The 23,204-nt window shown below is 60.3% G+C and overlaps 3 protein-coding genes and 1 long non-coding RNA gene across 4 annotated transcripts; 2 read left to right on the forward strand and 2 right to left on the reverse strand.

The window, feature by feature from the left end:
* On the forward strand, positions 1-9,742 carry SMIM11 (small integral membrane protein 11). Its single transcript, XM_079766508.1, has 6 exons — positions 1-107; positions 4,203-4,281; positions 4,895-5,022; positions 8,132-8,302; positions 8,722-8,865; positions 9,201-9,742. Exons 3-4 carry the CDS (start codon positions 5,011-5,013, stop codon positions 8,288-8,290), a joined length of 171 nt encoding a protein of 56 aa, XP_079622634.1. The 5' UTR covers positions 1-107; positions 4,203-4,281; positions 4,895-5,010; the 3' UTR covers positions 8,291-8,302; positions 8,722-8,865; positions 9,201-9,742.
* A 1,222-nt stretch (positions 9,743-10,964) lies between these two features.
* Positions 10,965-12,545, reverse strand: LOC307094389 (uncharacterized protein C21orf140 homolog). The gene is made up of 2 exons (XM_079763166.1): positions 12,398-12,545; positions 10,965-12,345 (listed from the first exon to the last, which is right to left on the reverse strand). Exon 2 carries the CDS (start codon positions 12,227-12,229, stop codon positions 11,477-11,479), a length of 753 nt encoding a protein of 250 aa, XP_079619292.1. The 5' UTR covers positions 12,230-12,345; positions 12,398-12,545; the 3' UTR covers positions 10,965-11,476.
* A 3,997-nt stretch (positions 12,546-16,542) lies between these two features.
* LOC307096849 lies at positions 16,543-17,739 on the forward strand. The gene is made up of 3 exons (XR_013813315.1): positions 16,543-17,026; positions 17,123-17,360; positions 17,617-17,739. It is a non-coding gene; the product is annotated as an uncharacterized lncRNA (long non-coding RNA).
* Positions 17,374-21,508, reverse strand: SMIM34 (small integral membrane protein 34). Its single transcript, XM_079766507.1, has 2 exons — positions 21,224-21,508; positions 17,374-17,852 (listed from the first exon to the last, which is right to left on the reverse strand). The coding sequence occupies exons 1-2, from the start codon at positions 21,228-21,230 to the stop codon at positions 17,446-17,448; spliced, it is 414 nt and encodes a 137-aa protein (XP_079622633.1). The 5' UTR covers positions 21,231-21,508; the 3' UTR covers positions 17,374-17,445.
* Between the last annotated feature and the right edge of the window lie 1,696 nt (positions 21,509-23,204).

A 23,204-nucleotide genomic window follows, 5' to 3' on the forward strand; every position in this document is an offset into this window, starting at 1 on the left:
TGCGCCGGCGCGGAGCGGTGCATTTCGGGACGTGTAGTTTCCGCACCGTCTGTGGGAGTCCTGGTTTGCAAGCTCACAGGGCGCAGCGGCCCCCGCAACTTGGAGCTGTAAGTCCTGACCTCTCCGTCAGCGGGGTCCTGACCGGAAGCCCGGGGGCTCTTTGGGGCGGTTGGGGTGTCCCGCGGCCGACCCGGGTCCGCGCTTTCTCCAGGGTGCCCGCCAGTCGGCCCCCGGCCGTGCGGCGCCGGCTCCCCGCCGAGGGGGGACCGGAGGGTCGTGGCCCTCACCCGCCCGCCTACAAGCTAGGTTGTCCGGGCGCCCGAAATCCAGGCGCCGGGGGCGGCGTGTGTAGGCTGGCACGTGGCCCGGGGGGCCCGGGGTTGGTGGTGGCCAGAGGGTGTTGGAGTCCCAGGGGCCTGGGGACGAGTGAGTGTTCTGGACGCCCCGTTCAGTGGAAGGGTTGGGGTGTGAGGGGGCAGGTGTTGCTCCCTAACTTTGGGGTCGGAGAGGACCCTGGCCGGTGGCAGAGGAGCTGAGACCCCGGCCTGTGGCCCCGGGAACCCCGGCTGACCGGGCAGTGGGGCCCCGAGGTCGGCCGAGGGATGGCCCTCCTCCCCGCACCTCCTCCCGGTGAGTGGGTGCGGGCCGGGTGGGAGGTGGCCCGGGAAGGGAACAGCTTGGGAAAGGTGGGGCCAAGGACACAGCGGGCAGGAGTTCAGACCCCAGGAGCCGACCGCCTGGGGTTCCCGGGGGTGCCGAGAAGCAGCAGATGGCGGACAGTCCGTGACCATGTTGCTTCCAGTGGCCTAACCAGTCAGCGAGCAGCTTTTCTGTTTATCGAGAAATCTGGCACCAAAAAAATCAGGATATTTTTGCAGTAAAGGAAATAGAACTATTTCTCTCTAAGCCATTACTTGTTAAAATAGTTTTCTTGATTTTTTTAGCGAGAGGAAGGGAGAGGGAGAGGGAGAGACATCGACATCGATGAGAGAGAATCATCCATCAGCTGCCTCCTGCTCGCCCCCACTGGGGATCTTGACCGGAATGGAACCCTGAACCCGGGCCAATGCTCAATCCATTGGGCCAAACCGGTTAGGGCTATTTTTCAGTTTTAAGCTCAGACTGAATAGTTCCGGGGGGTTAAAGTGCCCTTCACTACTTGGTTGACTTGACGCCTCAGAGTTGTCCCCAGCTTTGCGTTTGCAGACAACAGCTGCCTCCGTTTCTAATTTTGCACCAGGTGTTTATAGGGAGTCAGAGCACAGGCCGGGATATTCTTGGCCTCCTCAGTTTTCATTGCTTAAGTCCTGCTGAGGCCTGCAGAGTGGGAACATGTCACTGAGGGAGATGGGTCCCCCCTCACCCCCCCCAAAATGTGGATGGAGGCAGAGGGTGAGAGGAGCCACTCTGATCTGCCTCTCCTCCCACCCTCACCGCACCCCCAGCACTGTTTGCAGGTTGACTTTCTGTATTTCTCTCCTAAAGAGCTTGAGTTGTATCACTGGAGGCATGAAGTCGAGGCCGCTGCCAGTATATTTTTACCGTCTGGTTCCGGGATGTCAGCGAGAACGGTGGCTCCCGAATTCCAGACTTGCAGCATTGTTCTCTGGATTCTGATTTTTTAGAAAATATATTTTTATTCATTTCAAGAGGGAGAGAGAGAGATGGAAACATCAATGATGAGAGAATTATTGATCTGCCTCTTGCACGCCCACTACTGGGAATCGAGTCCACACCTTGGGCATGGGCCCTTGACTGGAATCAAACCCAGGACCCTTCAATCTGCAGGCCGACGCTCTATCCACTGAGCCAAACCAGCTAGGGCAGTGGTCGGCAAACTCATTAGTCAACAGAGCGGCAAACCGCGGATGCGGCTCACGAGCCGCGGTTTGCTGACCACTGAGCTAGGGCTGCATTCTGATTTTTTAAAAAAATATATATTTTATTAATTTTTTTACAGAGAGGAAGGGAGAGAGATAGTTAGAAACATCGATGAGAGAGAGACATCGATTAGCTGCCTACTGGGGATGTGCCTGCAACCAAGGTACATGCCCTTGACCGGAATCGAACCTGGGACCCTTCAGTCCGCAGGCCGACGCTCTATCCACTGAGCAAAACCGGCTAGGGCTGGATTCTCATTTTTAAAACGAGGACACTGGCCCAAAGAGGTTCACGACTTGCCGTAGGTCACGTGCCCTGCCTTGGTGCCACCGGGAATAGAGTCCGGATGCCGGCTCTCCTGGTGCTCGCGTGGTCTCTATACCATGGCGGCTGTCTGGCAGGGACTCCATTTCTCACAGGATGGCCCTTGTTTATGGTCTGCAGCTTGGCCTGCCCATTAGCGGAGGAGAGGCATTTATCATAACCATCATGCTCGACATTTATGTAGTACTTCCCGTGGGCCGGGGTGGTGCTTCGGTCTCTGATCCAGTCTCGAAGGAGGATTTACAGATGAGGGAGCCGAGGCTGGAGAGGGGCCAGGTGACGGGGCCGAGGCCACACTACCAGTAAGCGCACGTAGTGCAACAGACCCTCCAATCACGCCTGTCCTTCTGCTCAGTGTTGTTTCATTACAACCTTGATGAGATGTCGTAGGAACTTACCTCTTGTTTCATCACTTAGCCTCCTGTAAAATGGGTTTCACTTGCTGTCATTTTGCTTAAAGTTGCAGAACCAATTGCCTGTTGTGGGAGGCCTTGCTGTACATATTTGCCAGAGGGCCAGACAACAACAGGGTGTTCTTTTTAATTTACTTCCTCCGACAAATATTTTGGACCTGTTTGTTGTCCTTGACCTTGGGAATCAAGGTATGTAGTGGGGAACAGCCCAACTCACCTACTATATTTGTACACCGCTCAAAGGAGTTGTAAAAGCAAAATGTACCCAGCCTTAAATAGTTTATTTTCACTGACAGCATGGCTAATCCCTGAGGTTATTCGAGATTACTCCAAGGGGAACTCTGGCAGCACTTCAGTGCAGATCAGAATCTGCTGCTTAAGGACAAACAGGCCATTTACACAGGAAGGTCAGCCTACCTTCAGTCACATGTAAACAGATTATGGTGTAAATTCCTATTGTTAGCTTATCTGACTTTGAAAAAGTCAAGGGGAAAACTTGGCTATCGTGTGCCGACTCCCAGCTTGTTTTCAAGATACTGGACTCCCAGCTTGTTTTCAAGATACTGTGACCTTGAATAGATGAGGTTCGCATTTTTTAGAGAGAGAGGAAGGGAGTGAGAGAGAAACATCAATCGGCTGCCTCCTGCATGCCCCTTCCTCCCCCAGGGATTGAGCCAGAAACCCAGGCATGTGCCCGGACCAGGAATTGAACCGGCAACCCCTTCAGTGCATAATACAACACCCAACCGAGCCATACCGGCCAGGGCTGAACTTTTTATATTTAGTTAGAGGCCTGGTGCACAAAATTTGTGCACTCGGGGGGCGGGGGTCCTTCAGCCTGGCCTGCGCCCTCTTGCACTCTGGGAGCCCTCGGGGGATGTCTGACTGATGGCTGCAGAGTGGGCCTAAGATGTCGGTCGGACATCTTCCAAAGCGTCCACTGAGGAGGGAGAGGCTCCTGCCACCACCGTTGCGCTCGCCAGGCATGAGCTCGGCTTCTGGCTGAGCGGCGCTCCCCCTGTGGGAGCACACTGACCATCAGGGGGCAGCTCCTGCGTTGAACATCTGCCCCCTGGTGGTCAGTGCGCATCATAGCAACCAGTCGTTCTGCTGTTTGGTCTATTTGCATATTAGCCTTTTATTATATAGGATGCTTTTGTAAGTGAAAAGGTTTTCTATGAAACGTCTTCTCTGAAGTTTGTAATATCTCCATTCTGAAGGCCTATGAGACTCTGCTGTCTCTCTTCGCTTTAATTGTGAGTATATTTAAAGAAAAGCATCTGTGCGTTTTTGAGTGCAGAGCTGTCTGCCTACATCAGGATAAGACTGTGGGGCCAGACTGGAGGGTTGAGTCCCAGTCCCCCCTGCATGTGACCCTGGACGTGTTTCATAAACTCTGTCCCGGTCTCTGAAGTGGAGACGGCGAACTCCCCTCAAAGGGCTGGTGTGAAGACTGAATGAGTGGGCGCGTCACTGCCCGTGGGCCTGGCTGGGCACCGCGGCGCGAAGCTGTACGTCTCCCCGTCCCAGGAGCAGCAGGGGCCGTGGGCCCAGCCAGGTGACACCCCCTTTCTTCGTTTGCAGATGGGACCGAGGCCCCAAGAGGGAAGTCGCCCGAGTGTGTAGTGTCTGCATCCCGAGCTCAGGTCTTCTGACTCTTGGGGTATGTGTCACCGTCTCAAAATAGTGACAGCGAGGCCTCAGAGCCACCCTGTCCTCCGCCGTGTCCCCGCCTGTCACGTCCTGCCCCCCCCTCCCCCGGGGCCCCTCACTTTAGGCGGGAATTCTAGGCCGGAAGGGCTTTCTTAGACAACGTTTCCCATGTCATGTACTCCCGTCCCTCCAGATAGTTTTTAAAAACCTAGATTTGCTTAATTAACACTCGGGGGACTTGAGAAAGCCTCTCACCCACCGAGCAGCTGGGGTTCAGGGCAGGAGGGGGTGGAGGAACGGACTTTGGACCTGGCGTTTACGTCCCTGGTGAGTGGAGTGGGAGCACCGTCCCCGTAGGAGCAGGAGGCCCCTCTGCTGCGGCTCTGCTCCCGTTCCCGGCAGGTCAGCCAGATCTCCTGCCCAGCAAGCCGCGCCTGTCCCGGCTCTGACCCAGGTCGCTGCTCTCCACCACCACCACCCCGGGTCAGCTTGCTGCGGACACAGCCTCCTCTCTGCGGAGCGCGCTCTTTGCTCATCGTGTGCCCTCTCTCCCCATCAGAGACTCTCCCTGAGGTGCTCGGCCCGGGACAGCCCCCGCTGACCTGCTCCTCTCTTCCCTGCAGACCAGCGCGCCTGAGCCCCAGCTCCTCCTCGGGTGCCGGCCGGGGTCTGCGTCGACCAGGAGTGACGGCTAGTGCGGCTCTGCGTCGACCAGGAGTGACGTCACAGTTGGTCCAGCATGAACTGGGAGGTGACCGCACTTTTAAGCATTGAGGGCTCGGGGTTTTCTCTTTCTCCTGATGGTAGAACTTCAGAAGGAGAAAAAGTCGGCTGGAGCAGGAATCATGACCGTGGTCACCATTTGGCTTTAAGTTAAAACACGCCGGTGTGCGCCGGCTCGCCAGGCGCGTGGAGGGGGCCCACGACCGGCCTCGGACCCGCCCCTTGTCTTGCCAAACCCACACCTTTAAAGTCACCCACGTTCCCCATTTCGGTTCCTTTATAGCGGATTGCGATCTCACGGGAGCATCTGCATACGCAATTGTCCCCGACCTGCATGTTCTCCTTCCCTAATCTTACCTTTGTGCTGCCAACAAGTGGGTTTTCCTTTTCCAACGGGAACTTGCAAATGCGTGGGAGGCACTCCCCTTGGTGTCCATGGGCACGGTCGTCTGGACAGAGTCACACTTCATCAGTGTCGTGTTGGAAGTCAGTCATCTCCCGGGACATCAGGTGCAGCTGACCCTGGCTGGGAGTAAACACGCCTGAGCCCCGGAGGCAGGGGTCGGTGCTGGGAGCAGAGGGTCAAGGGCAGCTCAGGGGCGCCGGCCAGCCGAGCGGCCGTGGAGAAGTGTGTGCCACGTGTCCTGTGAAATCCTGAAGCGGGTGGGGTTAGCTGGGGTTGGTCACAGGACAGCCCCTGAAATATGTTATTGTAGGTACTTTGAAAAGTAGGAAGTCACATAGAAATCCTACATCGTCCTACCATCCAGAGAGGTACTAGGAACAATTCTGGGGTATTTTTTCATGCATGTAAATGTGATATGGGTCTTTTAAACTTAGGATCTTGTATTTTTTCAATTATAATTCCTCGTTCGAAACATCCCTGGGTTTCTGTTGCGAGAAGATCTGGAAGGGTCTGGAAGCGGGATGAGGGAGTACAGACCCCAGCTTCCCAGCTTCTGGGGTGTGGGATTGGGGGGCTTCAGAAGGCCAGGGGGCTGTCAAGGGGTCCACGGTCTCAGAACCCCTGAACCCTAGACGAGGCGGTCAGGACTCGGGGGCAGGGCCGCACCTGTGCCAACCAGGCCTGTTCACAGCCGCCGTCTCACTCACCCCCCAAGTCTGCACGTTCGGAGGGATTTGTTAGAAATCACAGGGAGGGTTAACCCAGGGAAGCTTAGCGCCCCAGAGGCAGGCGGCCCTGACCCTTCGCTGCAGCCCTGTGCTGTCCTCGACCCTGGCTGCCCTGCTCTGCCCTCTCGTTCCCCAAACGTCTGCCTCCTGCTGCCTCCCCGGAACCTCTAAGGGGAGAGTAAACGGGGACCCGCTTCCCCGCCTGTTTGTGGTGGTTCCGTTTCAGTGGGTTTCCTGGCTCTGCCTGCAGTCTGATCCCATGCCGTAGCGGCAGCTCCTGGGGCCGTGGCTGGGACTGTGGTGGGGCCATGGCTGGGGCTGGGCCATGGCTGGGCCTGTGGTGGGGCCGTGGCTGGGGCTGGGCCGTGGCTGGGACTGGGCCGTGGCTGGGACTGTGGCGGGGCCGTGGCTGGGGCTGGGACGTGGCTGGGACTGTGGCGGGGCCGTGGCTGGGGCTGGGACGTGGCTGGGACTGGGCCGTGGCTGGGACTGTGGCGGGGCCGTGGCTGGGGCTGGGACGTGGCTGGGGCTGGGACTGTGGCGGGGCCGTGGCTGGGGCTGGGCCGTGGCTGGGACTGGGCCGTGGCTGGGACTGTGGCGGGGCCGTGGCTGGGGCTGGGACGTGGCTGGGACTGTGGCGGGGCCGTGGCTGGGGCTGGGACGTGGCTGGGACTGTGGCGGGGCCGTGGCTGGGCTGGGACGTGGGCACGGATGCAGCGGGACTGCACGGCTGGCACAGAGATTTCCAGAACTGGAGAGAGTGTCTTTCCCAGTAGCAGTGAGGCTCAGCTGCCTAGAAATCCTAGGCACATACCAAGAGGCTTGTTTATGGCAGCAAACTGTGTTTTTTCCCTCCAACGAGCAAACGTGAGGTGCCATTTAATAGCTGGTTGAGAAGCGCGCAGCCGCGCCTCGTCTATAAAAGGGGACCCGCAGGAGGCCTGCGGGGGCGGGGAGGGCGTCCGCTGTGGGTCAGGGAGGGAGGACGGAACCAGGTGTCCAAGCGGCTGGTGTTGGAGGAACAGTGTCCGCGTGTGAAGTGTGAGGACCTGGCTGTCCGCGCGGCCTGCTGTGCTGACCGTTCGCTCCTGTTGACGGGATGGGGTGTCGCCTGCTGTACAGGCACTCGGAGTTGGTGCTCTCACTGCTCAGTTCACTGAGAACAGCTGAAATATTCAGCTCCTCCTCTTGGTGTCCATGGGTTCCCACCCCACGGCGTCACAGCTTCCGCACGCTCCGCACCGCCAGCGCCTGCGTCAGAGGAAGGGGTCGTGCAGGCGCAGCGCCTGTGTGCGCGGCCGCGTGTGAACGGGTGTATGTGCGGCCATGTGTGAACGGGTGTATGTGCAGCCGCGTGTGAACGGGTGTATGTGCAGCTGCATGTGAACGGGTGTGTGTGCGGCCATGTGTGAACGGGTGTGTGTGCAGCTGCGTGTGAACGGGTGTGTGCGTGGCCGTGTGTGAAAGGGTGTGTGCGCAGCCGCGTGTGAACGGGGGTGTGTGCAGCCGCGTGTGAACAGGTGTGCAGCTGCGTGTGAACGGGTATATGCGCAGCCGCGTGTGAACGGGGGTGTGGGCGGCCGCGTGTGAACGGGGGTGTGCGCGGCTGCATTGAATGGCGTGCAGGGTGTCCTTACTTTCGTGTTTGTTTTACCGTCTGTGCCAGTGCTCCTGGTGGTGGGAACCGAGAGGAAGTGGTGGGGACTGGAGCTGAGGATCTGAGGGAAGGGCTGGCCCAGCGGCCGCGCAGGCGGCGAGGCAGACGCTCAGAACGGGCCCGGCTCGGCTCCTCCCGCTGGGCCACGCCGCCTCCGGAGCAGGGGGCCTGGGCGGCGGCACGGGCAGGGTCCGGTCATGAGACCGGGGTCCTGAGGTCGGCAGCCCCCGGCGGGCCTGGCGGGAAGGGCGGCTCGGGGCTGGATTGCCAGCGACGTGGGGACAGGGTGGTCGCGCACAGTAAGCGTTTGATGTCGCACAGTTAGAACCGCTTCTTTCTTCCCTAGGTTCTCGATCACGTGCCCCTGCTGCTGTATATCTTGGCAGCGAAAACGTTAATTCTCTGCATGGCATTTGCCGGAGCCAAAATATACCAAAGGAAGAGGCTGGAAGCCAGAGAGCGACAGCTGGAGGCGGAGAAGAAGTCGGAGAAGAAAGAGCGCTAACGGGAGCCACAGGTCCGGGCTTGGCGGAGGGAGGTGCGGGCGGGCGGCCGGGCCGTGTCCCTCGGGTCTAAGGGGGTGCGGGCGGGGGGCGCCAGCTGTCAAGAGCTCCGGAGAGACGGGAGAGACCCTGACCCTCGCACCTGTGCCGACAGCCGGGAGCTCGGGGTTGGTCCTCGCCCAGCCGGGGATTCTCCCTCGGTGGGGCCACGGGGCTCGGGGAATCGCGTGAAAGCTGCGCCTCCCCTCGGAGAAGCACGCTCTGGAAACGCCTGCAGTTGTGTGTAAAAGCGCAAGGGTGGGTGGGGAGGAGGCGGGTCACAGGCCTGAAGCCCGCCTGCACCTCGATGAGGCCCAGCTGTGGGTCTCCAGGGTGAAGTGTGGCGTCGGGTCCTCACCCAGCTCCCCTCGCCCCTGCTCTGCCCACTCCGCAGCGTCCGGACCCGGTCCTCGGAGCCGCCGGCGTGGCCGGGCCACAGCAGCTCCTGGGTGGGAGCCGCCTCCTAAAGACATGCTCCATCGGCTGGACCTCGGGAGCCGGACCCAGTGGGGGAAGAGGGAGCGTGTCCAAACGAAAGGTGAGGGCCGCTCGCACAGAACGTGGGCCGAGTTTTGTGGGGAACCGAGAAGGGGGGTCGGTCACACACACTCCTCCCTCCCTCCAACGCCAAGGCTCAGGGAGGGGCGGCTGACGGCTGAGCTGGGGCTGGGGGTTTGGGAAGAAAGAAAACAGTGATACCTAAGTACGGGGGGAACCCTTTTCTGAAAAATGAAAAAAAGAAAGTACGTTTATGGAGAGATGAGCTCCGTGGTGTCTGAGTCAGGGTGGCTGCTCGTGAGCGCTGCGCTGAGCGAGTGGGGCGTCGGCGCTGCTGACCCGACGGCTCCCGCTGACCGCCGGTCCCTTCCCCAGGCTCCACACCGCACGGCGCCCGCCGCGTGGAGAGTGGACTCGCCAAGGAGAAGAAACTCCCGAGCGAGCGCCGAGGGGTGTGCGGAGGGGGACTCCCAGCCGCAGCTGAGCTTCAGTGATAGCAACTGGCAAAGGCTTTAAGAACCCGCGTTTTCTCCAGTAAAGTAAACACCTGGACAAGGCGTGTCTGGTCTCTGGGATGGGCCCGCTGGCGCGCACGTGTGCGTGTGTGTGTCCGTCTGTCTGTCTGTCTCTCTCTCTCTCTCTCTCTCACACACACACACACACACCCTGTGCTGTGGGGCAGCGAGTTCTGCAAACCCACAGCTGCTGTAGCTGCTCCCCCCCCCCCCCCCCGGCTGGGCTGTAGAAGTGGCCACACTGTGGGGATGAAGCCCCCGCTGCCACCCTCACCCTCTGACCTCCGCCCTCTGACCTGCTGCCCTCCTGCCCTGTTTTCTCCTCTTCCCAGGAACTCGGCCCTGTGCTTTCATGGAGGGGAGGCAGAGGGTGGGGGGGGGGGGCATCCCTGCAGGGGCTCATTGTCCCGCCATTTGGACAGTGAAGTGATGGAGACGGGACCGAGTCTGAGACAGGAGTAGGAACGGGTCCCTGGGTTCCTGGTGAGCACGGATCCGTCATTAGCCCTGAACTGCCGCTTCGTGGGGGTCGGGGTGGGGGTGGGGGTCATGGTGGGGCTCCTTCCATTTCGTGTGAAGCTCTGTGGTTAGGTCTCTACTCCTCACAGCCTGGCCTAGCACCAGCCTTGCCCATGTAGAGGGAGCTCATTGTGCTCACCGCCCGGCCACGTGGGGGGCTTGTCTGGTCGAAGGAGGTCACGTGTGTAAACCTGGCTGTTGGTAAAGCAGTGAGACGGGAGGAGAGCGTGCCTGGGTGGCCGCAGCCCCTGCCTGGCCAGCTGGCTCCGTCCACCCAATGGAGCCTAGACCTCAGGGGCCACGGCCCGGGCAGCGGCCTGCAGGGCAGCACCTGCCGTCACCTCGGGTCGCGCTGGCCCTCGGGAGGCTGTGGGGATGCGGTTGTGGGGATGCCGGGCTCCGTCACCAACCTCGGGAGAACATACGTGGGGTCGCTGTCATCGTCGCCCACGGTTTACGCTGCTCCGAAAGCGATGGGGCTGTACCCGCCAGATGGACTCCCCGACTTCCTGCCGAGGGTCTCGAGGCGCAGAGCGGTGCCCTTTGGTCACGTCTCTGAAAGCGAGTCTGGTTGTGCTGGGGCACAGGGAGGGTTTCCCTGAAGAGCCGACAGGAAGTGAGGTCGGTTCGGTCTGAACCAGGACACTGAGCTGGACTCGACGGGCAGGAGCACCGCGTACTGAGGCCCAGGCCCCGCGGGGCGGCGGGTGCCCAGCGTTTCGGGGTCCTCGCCCCTCGGCCTCAGGGAAGCCAAGGAGCTCGCCCGCGGCCTCAGAGTTAATGGGCCGAAGCTCGAGTTCCATCTCGGTCCCTCTGGCCCCGGCCCCTCGGTGCCCCGGCCGGGCGGTCCGTGCAGGACGGCGCCGCGTTCCTTACGTCTGCGGGCAGCTGCGTGTTTGCTCTCACCCCTCGGTTCACGTGGCGTGAGGCTCACCTGACATCACACCAGACAGCTGGCAGAGCTGCCACCACAAAAGTCAGAGTCGACACAACAGCAGGAGGCGGGAGCCTGAAAGCCGGGCTCGCGGTGGGAAAGACGCAGGCTTTCTCGGTTACCGCTGAGCAGGGTGCACCAGCAAGAGCTGCTTGGGTTTGAAAAGCAAAACCACCCGACGTCGAGTTCGGGGTGCCACTCCTCCGCGCCTGGTTTAATGTGAGCAGAGCGGGCAGGGCCCGGCCTCTGAGCAGAGTACATGCATGGGGTATGTGAGCACGCCTGGCTCCGTGGGTCGTGTGGGGCCGGACACGGGTGGGCACACTCCTTAGCTTCGGCTTCTGGGGGCCTGCACACACGTCTCCCGTTTCTGAGACCTAAACGTTGGCCACAGCCTTGAGCTGTGTCCACCTTGCTCACCACCAGGCCCCCCGAGCTGGGCTGCCCCAGTCCGCCCGGCATAGCCCCAAAGTCACCGTGACACAGGAGCCCAGACCCTCATCGCCCGGGAAGCTTTACTGAGCCGTGGCGCTTCGCCCACACCCCCGGGAGCCGCGGTCCTCATGGCTTCCCTGCGCGGTCGCCGTGGGAGTACCCGTGGCTGCCGTGGTCCAGCCGAGCCCAGGGAGGCCGGGGCCCCGCCAGGCCCGGACGCGGTCTGGCTGCTCGGCGAGGACGCGCCCTTAAGAAAGCTTGCCGAGGTAGTAGTTCTCCCAGCGGCGCACCTTGTTGATGAGCGTCCTCCACTTGCTCGGGCTGACCTGCTCCATCCCTTTGCTGATGAGGTCGCTGAGGAGGAGGAACTGGTAGGCGTAGACGCTGTCGATGGACTGCAGGCAGAACTCCCTCCTGTTGTTGATGATGAACCACTTGAGCGAGGACCAGGCCAGGTCCAGCGGGTTCAGGTAGTTGTAGGGGGAGGGCAGGCAGAGCAGCTCGTGGCCGCAGGCCTTGGCCAAGTCGGGGCAGCAGGCGATGCTCGTCAGGTGGACGACGGACCGGGCGCGGGCCTGGGCCTGGGGCTCCCCGTCCTCCGTGGGCCGGGCCTCTGGCCGCCGGGCGTCCTTGACCACGACGGCGCACTTCCCGTAGGTCTTCCTCGCCGCCTCGCAGAACTCGGCGAAGAAGCCGTCTTCCGGGCGGACGCTCAGCTCGTCCCTCAGGAACACCCGGTACCGCCACGGCACCCAGCCCTGGCTGCCCCCCGCGTGCACCACGCACCAGCTCGGACTGGGCACGCAGAGCCCGCCCCTGAAATCCTCCCCGGTGGCCAGGCTCTCGGGGATCTCTGTTTCCCCCAAATACACGGTCTTGAACCCGTCAAACTGCAGCCTCCTCAGCGCCTGCAGGTACTGGAGGCATTGCTTCCTCTTGACGCTGTCAAACGGGCTCCTGAGGACGATGTTTCTAAAGAGAGGGTTTGCGCAGTGAGGCATGGCGGCCCGTGCTGAGGAGCTCGCCCGTCTCCATCCGTGGGGTTCTGCCCGGAGCAGGGGGTGACCTCACAGAGGCCTCCTGCTGGGCCTCCCCACGGACACCCCGAAGTGGTGACCTCACAGAGGCCTTCCTGCTGGGCCTCCCCACGGACACCCCAGGGTGATGACCTCACAGAGGCCTTCTCACTGCTGGGCCTCCCCACGGACACCCCAGGGTGATGACCTCACAGAGGCCTTCTCACTGCTGGGTCTCCCCACGGACACCCCAGGGTGGTGACCTCACAGAGGCCTTCTCACTGTTGGGTCTCCCCACAGACACCCCAGGGTGGTGACCTCACAGAGGCCTTCCTGCTGGGTCTCCCCACGGACACCCCAGGGTGATGACCTCACAGAGGCCTTCCTGCTGGGCCTCCCCATAGACACCCCAGGGTGGTGACCTCACAGAGGCCTTCTCACTGCTGGGCCTCCCCATAGACACCCCAGGGTGGGGACCTCACAGAGGCCTCACTGTTGGGTCTCCCCACGGACACCCCAGGGTGATGACCTCACAGAGGCCTTCCTGCTGGGCCTCCCCACGGACACCCCAGGGTGATGACCTCACAGAGGCCTTCCTGCTGGGCCTCCCCACGGACACCCCAGGGTGGTGACCTCACAGAGGCCTTCTCACTGCTGGGCCTCCCCATAGACACCCCAGGGTGGGGACCTCACAGAGGCCTCACTGTTGGGTCTCCCCACGGACACCCCAGGGTGATGACCTCACAGAGGCCTTCCTGCTGGGCCTCCCCATAGACACCCCAGGGTGATGACCTCACAGAGGGCCTTCTCACTGCTGGGCCTCCCCACGGACACCCCAGGGTGATGACCTCACAGAGGGCCTTCTCACTGCTGGGCCTCCCCACGGACACCCCAGGGTGATGACCTCACAGAGGCCTTCTCACTGCTGGGCCTCCCCACGGACACCCCAGGGTGATGACCTCACAGAGGGCCTTCTCACTGCTGGGCCTCCCCACGGACACCCCAGGGTGATGACCTCACAGAGGCCTTCTCACTGCTGGGCCTCCCCACGGACACCCCAGGGTGGGGACCTCACAGAGGCCTTCTCACTGCTGGGTCTCCCCACGGACACCCCAGGGTGGTGACCTCACAGAGGCCTCACTGCTGGGCCTCCCCACGGACACCCCAGGGTGGGGACCTCACAGAGGCCTTCTCACTGCTGGGTCTCCCCATAGACACCCCAGGGTGGGGACCTCACAGAGGCCTTCCTGCTGGGTCTCCCCACGGACACCCCAGGGTGATGACCTCACAGAGGCCTTCCTGCTGGGCCTCCCCATAGACACCCCAGGGTGGGGACCTCACAGAGGCCTCCTGCTGGGCCTCCCCACGGACACCCCAGGGTGGGGACCTCACAGAGGCCTCACTGTTGGGTCTCCCCACGGACACCCCAGGGTGGTGACCTCACAGAGGCCTTCTCACTGCTGGGCCTCCCCACGGACACCCCAGGGTGGGGACCTCACAGAGGCCTCCTGCTGGGCCTCCCCACGGACACCCCAGGGTGGGGACCTCACAGAGGCCTCACTGTTGGGTCTCCCCACGGACACCCCAGGGTGGTGACCTCACAGAGGCCTTCCTGCTGGGCCTCCCCATAGACACCCCAGGGTGGGGACCTCACAGAGGCCTCACTGTTGGGTCTCCCCACGGACACCCCAGGGTGGGGACCTCACAGAGGCCTTCTCACTGCTGGGCCTCCCCACAGATCACTTGGATGTGAGAGCATCCTGGGACACGTTCAGAACAGTTCCCTCTGATTACATGATGCGGGAAAGAGACGTGTCACCCACGGAAGGTGTGTCTGACGTGGCTTCCTCCTTAGGTCGGGGCGGAGGTGGGCAGGGTGAGTGCCAGGGCTGCCGTGGCTCAGTGTCGCCGGCGGCCTGGCTTGGACAGAAGCTCACTTTCCCACAGTCCTGGGTGGGAGTCCCGGGTCAGGGTGCGGGCGGGTCTGGCTTCTCCCGCCGCCTCTCCGTGGCTTGTACATGGCGCCCCCTCCCGGTGTCCCCAGGTCTGCCCTCTGCTGTGAGCGCATGTTTCCGTCCTAACGTCCTTCCTGGAGAAGGGCACCTGCTGCCCTGGAGGTGACGCTGGAATCGCCGAGCCTGAGAGGAGCTGATCGGGGACTCGGGGCCGGGCCAGCAGCCGCCCCTGCAGAGCCGAACCATTGCACAGGAGGCCAGAGCCCCCCAGAACCTCGAGTTCCTGCTGGACACTGCCTCCTGGGATGGAACCGGCCTCCTCCAGTCACCTCCCACCTCAGAGTCGAGGTGAGGAAGGACCGCCAGGGGACAGCGTGGCCATGTCTCCATGTGACATAAGGCAACACCCCAGCTCCTTCCCTGACCCAGCCAGAGCCCTGCCAGCCCCAGCAGGCACCCCCCCCCCCCTCCCAGGTAGGACCTCCTCTCCGCCTGCTCTCCTGGGGCACATTCTGCTCTTCTTTCTCCTCCTCTGCCCAGTGACTCATGTTCTCCAGGGACTCTGACATGTTCCTTCATCCCAAGATGCAGCGTGACAGAAACCCTCATCAGCAAGCCTGGCTGCGGTTCTGCTGGGCGGGATATTTGTGAACTAGTGGTACCGCCCCGCCCCCTTCCAAATAAAACGGAAGCAGTTGCCACACATGAGTAGGGTATGCATGTGCCAGTTTGGTCTTACTCCGCAGGCCCAGCTGTGTGGGAAACACCCTTATTTAAGCCATCACACTGGGCTCGGGCATTATCGGGGCTCCTGACCCCACTCCCAAGGCCAGAGCGATGGCAGGGCCAGGGCCCCCTCCACTCCGGCCATTGTGCACGTAGCTCTAATCCTCTGGCCCTGGCACTGGCCTCCTGCTGGGACTCAGGATGTCGAGGAGACAGACACACGGAGCCCGAGCGTGGCCCTCCCACTCCTCACCTTGTAGGGAAATAGAGGTGTGTTAGTGGGAAGGTCACATGAACTTGGGAATCCGATAGACCAATCTTTGAACTTCCTGCCCGCTGTGTGACAGTGTGCCGGTCTCTGCCTCTCTGGGCCTCCGTTCCCCCACGGAGCGGGTGAGGGCGTCAGCTCCGCCGGCCAGAGTCCTGGCACTTGGTAGTGTTCGTACGTGTTAGCTTTCTGCCTGCGGCACCGTCATGGGCGCCTGCTTGCCCACCCGCTTCCAGCCCCCTTCCCACAGCACCGTGAGTGTGTTCAGGGTGGGCCTGCCTGCCGTGCATTCAGGGAGGAAGCCACACCTCACCTGCCTGTGACAGAGCAGCCCAGGATGGATCTCAGGACTCCCGCGTGGACTTCCAGGGACACAGGCTGCAAGGGGACCAGACTTCCTCCCCTGCGCCTCTCTCCCGGAGCAGGCTGTCCTCTGTCCTCTCGCCAAAAGCCTCACCGACCCTTGTCCGGACACATCCAACCCGGCGGGAGCACAGCCTGGACGCCCTTTGGGCCCCGCTGACTTGCTTCTGCTGATTAAACTTCCTAATATAATTCCAACACCATCAGTATCAACCATTACCACCATCACCACCACTCAGCATCAACCATCAGCACCATCACCACCATCTACATCAACCTCCCCAACACCATCAGTATCAACCATCAGTACCACCACCACCACTCAGCATCAACCATCAGTACCACCACCACCACTCAGCATCAACCATCAGCACCACCACCACCATCTACATCAACCTCCCCAACACCATCAGCATCAACCATCAGCACCACCACCACCATCTACATCAACCTCCCCAACATCATCAGCATCAACCATCAGCACCACCACCACCACTCAGCATCAACCATCAGCACCACCACCACCATCTACATCAACCTCCCCAACACCATCAGCATCAACCATCAGCACCACCACCACCATCTACATCAACCTCCCCAACACCATCAGCATCAACCATCAGCACCACCACCACCATCTACATCAACCTCCCCAACACCATCAGCATCAACCATCAATACCACCACCACCACCACTCAGCATCAACCATCACCACCATCTACATCAACCTTCTTAACACCATCAGTATCAACTGTCACTACCATCACCACCACCACTACCATCATCTACATCAACCTCCCACCACCACCAGCACCATTAATATCAACCATCACCACCACCATCCACATCAACCTCACCAACACCAACACCAGTATCAACTGTCACTACCATCACTACCATCATCTACGTCAACCTCCCCACCAACACCATTAATATTAACCATCACCACCACCATCAGCAGCAACCATCCACACCACCACCATCATCTACAACAACTTCCTCAACAATATCAGTATCAACTGTCACTACCATCACCATCACCACCACCACCACCATCAGCAGCAACCATCAGCACCACTACCAGCAGCCACATTAACCTCTCTACCACCACCAACACCAGTATCAGCTATAATCACCACGAACACCAACAATACAAGGCTTATAATTATGTATTTATTTTACTTTTCAAAATATATTCACATACATGATCTCATTAGCTCTTATGCACTTTGTAAGGTTTGAAGAACTGGCGTCATTGCCCTCATTTTATCTGTAACGAAACTAAGATTCACACCAAAGTGGTGGATCATGGGATATATATATATATATTTCATTGATATATATCTCAATGAAAACGAAGAACTTCCCACCAGCTTCTGATGTTAACGACATTGGTTCTACATTCCAGTCGGCGTCTTCAGAATGACTGATCCTTTGGGACCAGATACCCCAACCCCCACGCGTCCCAGGTGAGCCACTAGCCCCCAAAGTTCTTGTAACCCCTAAAGTTGACGTTTCATCCAGGGCTCTGGACGCCAAACTCAGCCTTCTCTCCGTGACAAAAGGCCACCTTCACGGGCCCCAGGGGTCTCCCAGCTCCGAGAACGTGGCTGCCCCGAACCCTTCCCTGGACCACACGCTTTTCTACTGAAGGGACCGTGCGGCCGGGAGTTCCTGCCCCTACGGTCTCGTCTCAAAGCTCCAGAAGGCCCGAGAGGACACAGGATGCGGGCTTTGGTCAACGCCACCCGCTGGAAGTGCCCCGGGCCAGATGGCCTTCCAGCCCCTGTCTCCCGGGCCCAGGTAAGCCCAGAGCCTCCCCCAACCCCCGCAGGCATGCCGGGCCTCTTCTGTGGCGACCTGGCTGCCCTGCCTTCCAAGGGATGGCCTAGATTTCGGTGTGGGGCCCGCTGTCCCCGCGCCCGGGCCCCAGGCTGGCCTGGCGGGGCTGCAGAGCGGCCGTGTTGCTGATGGTCAGCGTGGAGCACTTGGCTGCCCTGCTCGGGACCCCTTTCTTTTTGAGTTCGGAGGTCAAGTTCAGGTAATAAATGTCTTCCAGGGACTTGTCGTTCCTCCTGAGGATGTTGCTGGCCAGGCGGAAGAGGAAGACCACCGCGTAGATGCCGATGATGGTGAGGATGTACCAGGCGGCGCTCGTGCCGTCGGGGAGCCGCAGGGCCCTGGGGGTGCTGCTGCCGTTCCTCCCCTCCGCCGAGTCCCGCAGCAGGTGCGCCAGGGTGTGGGCAGCGCCCGCCTGCGTCTGGTTGGGGGCTCCCCGGGCGGTCCACTCGGCCCCTGAGAGACAGAGAGACCCAGGTGAGACCAGCATCCTGGGCCGAGGGCTGCCTGGCCAGCAGGCCAGGGCCGGGGCGGTGGGCACCTCAAGTGGGAAGCCCGGGCCTGCGGGGGAGCCTCCTGTCCAATGAGCAGGAGCCTGACAACACGTCCGTCCCTATGGTCCTTCAAGATCAAAGAGTTCAGAACAGCACGTAGTTGGAGAGCAGACGAAACAGCAGAAAGATGTCCATTGTCCCTAAAGTAACCCACACAAGTAACACACTGCAGTGCAAACGCCAGTGGAATTGCTTTGGGAACTAGACACGCGCACAGGAAATAGGAGCTGCCAAGGCCACCGGGAAGAATGGGAAACGGTGCAGGGCGGGAATTGCCAGCCGGCAGGACAGCAATTTACCTTTTTCGGGAGATTGAACATTGTACCCGCCCACCGGCTCCCTGGGCTGTGCAAGGGGTGTGCAGGGCGCTAAAGGGCCAGGCCCAACGCTCCCTGAAACAGCCCCCCCTAAACACACAGCAGCTGGCGGGTGGGAGGCTGGCGCTCAGACAGGGAGACCAGTGGGCCCGAGCCCGGCCCCCCGGAGGCAGCAGCAGGGTCTGGAGGTGACAGAGGGCCGTCCCTGCCCAGCGAGGGAAGCTGATCACTCGGGAGCGTGCAGCCACGGGCCTGGGCCCACGCCGCCCACGTCCTGCCCAGCCAGTGCCGAGAAGCCCACGGTGACAGCGTGGGAAGAAGCCATGTAAAGCGCTAGAGAGAGGCAGGGTGGATGGTCCCTTTACATCTCCGAGTGGGATGTCCCTCCTAAGCATCACCCAAACGCAGAGGGAAAAAGAAAAAGGTTAAATTTGGCTAACAGAAGAACGTTGTTTCTGCTTACTATTAAACCAAGAACAAACGACGAATGAGAAAATTTACAATTTATACCACTGAGTTTCTCTTCATAGCTTCCGGTTCTGGAAGAAAAAGTCCAAAATGCCAGTAGAAAAAATATGCTAAGGATACAGACAATTAAGTTACAGAACATGCCAAAGGCTTCTCACTGTTACCCATAACAAGAAAAATGCAATCCGAAGTACAAAAAAACAACCTTCTGTGGGCGTGTTCGCTGGCTGCCGGGAGGTGAAATCGCACACCTCGTCTGCAGGGCCGGACAGCACAGCCACTCACCTCGGACCCGGCGCTCCACCTGCGGGAACGCGTCCTGTGGCCACGCGGGGGCCGGGCGGGAGCAGCGTGTGTAAGGCAGTCCCTGCGGCTCCTGGCTGCTGCCGCCACAGCCTGAGCAGCACCGCCTTCACACGGCGCAGGGCATTCTGGGACCTCCGTGCAGTGGAGTACTATGCAGCCACGAAAACCAATCAGCGTTTTTGGTACTAAATATTAATCAATAAAAAGGTAACCCAAGTGTGACACAATGTGCAATCATGCGTGTAAGTGGAGGGGGGGATGTGTTATCTGCTTGAAGCTTTTACATATATCTATGAAATATAGATATACGTGAAATATAAATATATATCCTACCTAATAATAGACAAATATGCAAATTGACCGTACCTTCGCTATGCCCACAATTGGCCAGGAGGTGTGGGGGGGCGGGACTCGGGGTGGCCGGGGTGGCCGATTGGGCTGGCGGGATGCTGAGCTTGCGTCGCCAGCGGCAGCTCGAGCTCAGCGTCTGCGCCATGGCTGTGCTGCGGCACAGAAGGGGCCTCTGGGGCAGTGAGCTCACGTCCCACCGCGGACCATCAAAAGCGGGGGAGCTGGGTGCCTGTCCGCTCCGGCACCAGCAGACAGGCACCCAGCTCCTCTGCGATTGAAAGCAAAAGCATGTAGAGGACCCTACACGTGCATGATTCAATCATGCACTGGGCTTCTAGTGTAATATAAATATATATGAAGCATAAATATATATATGAAATATAAGTATACATGAAATATAAATATGAAATATAAATATATGTGAAATAGAAACATCCCGGGAGAACAGGCAGCAGGACCTGCGGTGCCCACGGGAGGAACGGGGGAGGAACGGGGGGGGGGGGGGGGATGGGCTTGCCCCGCCCCTAGTGCACCTGGACTGTGTGCACTTACTTCACAAAGCAGCGGACTGGAAGCCGCGGAGCCCGGCAGCCTGTCCGGGGTGCAGTGCCCTTGGGGAAGCCGTGCCCTTCCAAGGCCGGGAGATTAGCATCTAACCTGCTGTTTACCCCAAAACTGTTGTCGCTCCCGGGAGCCCCGGGCAGGACGGATAGGACGCAGCGAGGAGCAGCGAGGAAACTGAGGCACTCCCTGGAGCTTTGCTGGCCGAGTCCATGTCGTGCGCCGCGTGAGCACAGATGGAGTCAGACGCGTCACAGGTGAGCCCGTGCCCGCTGCTGGGGGCCGAAGGCTCCATAAATGCTTCCGGGTGAGGTGGTTGCTAATTCACTTCGCTGACGCAGATTCAGAGAGGCGGGTATGTTTCACGGTAGTTAATTGTCAGAATGCGTGAATACCCTGAATACATGTATGTATGTATGTGTGCATGTACGTATGTATTTTTTATCCTATGACCTTTTATCCCCTCTGTGCCCTCTCCCCCTTCACCCAACCCCCTCCATCCCCGCAACCACCACACTAGCGTCCCTGCCCACGAATTCTCTCTCTTTTTTCTGTTTTGCTCGATCCCTTTACCCCCACCCCCACCCCCGCCCCCCAAGCGGGCAGCCTGCTCTCTAACCACGAGTCTGTTTCTATTTTGCTTGGTAGTTCAGTTCATTAAATTCCACATCGACCGGTAACCTGAGTGCTTTAAGATGAAGGGAGAAACCAGTTAAAAATAAACTCTGCACACCAATTTGGCAAAGCCCAAATGAACGGATTTCGGCTGGTCACCCGTGAGAAACGCCACAGCCCTCAGGAACTCGGCGCCACCGTTGGTGGAAGGCTTGCAAACTTTATGGAAAGAAGGGGGAACTCCCATAATTATTTTACAAAGCAACTCAACCCGCCAAGAACTTCCTACACTTAATCAGGGCGAGAGGACTTGTTCAAACGCGGACCACACGGATGAACTCGTGGAACGGTCTGCGAATTGTTACGGGATGATGCCATATGTCCAAACACATATAAAAACACCCAGCTGAAACCTGCAGGCATGAACTCATTTAGAAACCGAGCTGTTTCCCACGTGAACAACGCTCCCCCTGTTCGTCAGGGAGGCACACTGCCCTTTGCCGCTCTTTCCTGACAACAGCCAGGGTGAGTGGGGCGGCTTCTGTGGATGAACATCCCGCAGAAGAAACAAACCTTCCACCGTGGCGCCCGCACGTGCGCGGATGTGAAATACACCCGGGCGCTGAGCGGCCACGCTGGCATCAGGGATACTCACCCTCCATCGTCCTTCCTCCGCGGGAAGGTGGGCGGGGGGACTCCTCTTCAGCGGTCGCCGTGCCCCTGCAGTCAGGCGTGGAGGCCCCCGAGCGGGAGTAACACGACCCCGAGACGGCAGGGCAGCGCCCACCAGAAACTGAGCGGAAAGGAGCTGGGTGAGTGGCCGCTCACTCAGTCCATCAGGGGCCTGAGGGTCTGTCTCCTGTTGGCACAGAATAGAGGCGCCTCTTGCTCCGGCTCGTTTGAGAAGGTCTGGAGCGAAGTAGCTGCTGGAACCCATGCCGGTCCCAAGGGTTGTCCAGCCCTCCCGCCCCTCCGGCCCTCCCGCCCCTCCAGCCCTCCCGCCCCTCCAGCCCTCCCGCCCTCCGGCCCGTGGGGCGGGCCCCTCTCTGCGGCCGGCTCCCCTCAGAGCCGGATGGCTCCTGAACTCCCCGGTCTGCACCTGCTGCGGGCGTGGCAGGGTCAGGTGTGCGAGGCTGTCATGGGGCCAGGAAGCTCCAGGGGCCAGTCACCAACTTCCTCTGGGACTGTCCTGGCTCGGAGACGGGCGGGAGGCTGTGGAGGACACAGCCCCACAGGGTCAGGGAGCAGTGGGCCCCGGGCCAGGCCGGAGGAGGGTCTGAGTCACAGGCACATGCAGTCGAAGTGGGTCTATTCTAGCCCTGGAGCGGGTCCGCCCCCGGCCCCGTTCCTCCTGACTCCCCACTAGCAGGACCATGACCTGCCACACGTGTGAAGGGTGTGGGCTTTTATTTATTTATTTTATACTAGAGGCCCGGTGCACGAAATTCGTGCACGGGGCAGGGGAGGGTCCCCTCAGCCCAGCCTGCACCCTCTCCAATCCAGGACCCCTCAGGGGATGCCTGACCGCCGGTTTAGGCCTGATCCCAGGGATCGGGCCTAAACCGGCAGTCGGCCATCCCTCTCACAATCCGGGACCACTGGTTCCTAAATGTTCACCTGCCTGCCTGCCTGATTGCCCCTAACTGCCCACCCCTGCTAGCCTGGTCACCCCCAACTACCCCCCCTGCCAGCCTAGTCACCCCCAATTGCCCCCCTTGCCCTGCCGGCCTGGTTGCCCCTAACTGCCCCCCCCCCCCCTGCCAGCCTGGTCACCCCTAACTGCCCCCCTCACCGGCCCGGTCGCCCCCAACTGCCGCCACCCGCTGGCCTCATTGCCCCTAACTGCCCCCGCGCCGGCCTGGTCGCCCCTTACTGCCCCCCATGCTGGCCTGGTCACCCCCAACTACCCCCACCCTGCCGGCCTGGTCACCCCTCACTGCCCCCCTTTGCCAGCCTGGTCACCCCTCACTACCCCCCTTTGGCAGCCTGGTCACCCCTCACTACCCCCCCCCCCCCCGCTGACCTGGTTGCCCCAAACTGCCCCCCCTGCAGGCCTGGTCACCCCATGCAGCCTGCTGCTTGGTCGTTTGGTCGCCCCTCACTAACCCCCCTGCCGGCCTGGTCGCCCCACACAGCCTGTTTGGTTGTCTGTTCGGTTGTGATGGTTGCTTAGGCTTTTATATAGACAGATATTTCAGAGAGGAAGGGAGAGGGAGAGAGAGGGAAGCATCAATGATGAGAGGGAATCATCGATCACCTGCCCCTTGCATGCCCCCCACTGGAGATGGAGCCCACAACCCAGGCATGTGCCCTGACCGGGAATTGAGCCGTGACCTCCTGGTTCATAGGTTGATGCTCAACCGCTGAGCCACCCCAGCAGGGCTTAATGAATATATTCATTTTTATTCTCACCCAAGGTTTTCCATTGATGTTTTTAGAGAGAGTGGAAGGAAGGGAGAGGAGGGGGAGAGAGAGAGAAACATCGATGTGAGAGAGACACATCAATTGGTTGCTTCCTGCTCATGCCCCGACCGGGGCCAGGGATCGAACCTCCAGCCAAGGTACGTGCCCTTGGCTAGGAATGGGACCTGGGACCTCAGTCCACAGGACAACACTAACCACCGAGCGAACCGGCC

Source organism: Cnephaeus nilssonii (assembly GCF_951640355.1).
Source record: "Cnephaeus nilssonii genome assembly, chromosome: 3".
Classification (NCBI taxonomy): domain Eukaryota; kingdom Metazoa; phylum Chordata; class Mammalia; order Chiroptera; family Vespertilionidae; genus Cnephaeus; species Cnephaeus nilssonii.

Coding starts and splice junctions, on each gene's coding strand:
- LOC307094389 (XM_079763166.1), bottom strand. CDS start 12,229: ATGCCTCACTGCGCAAACCCTCTCTTTAGAAACATCGTCCTCAGGAGC.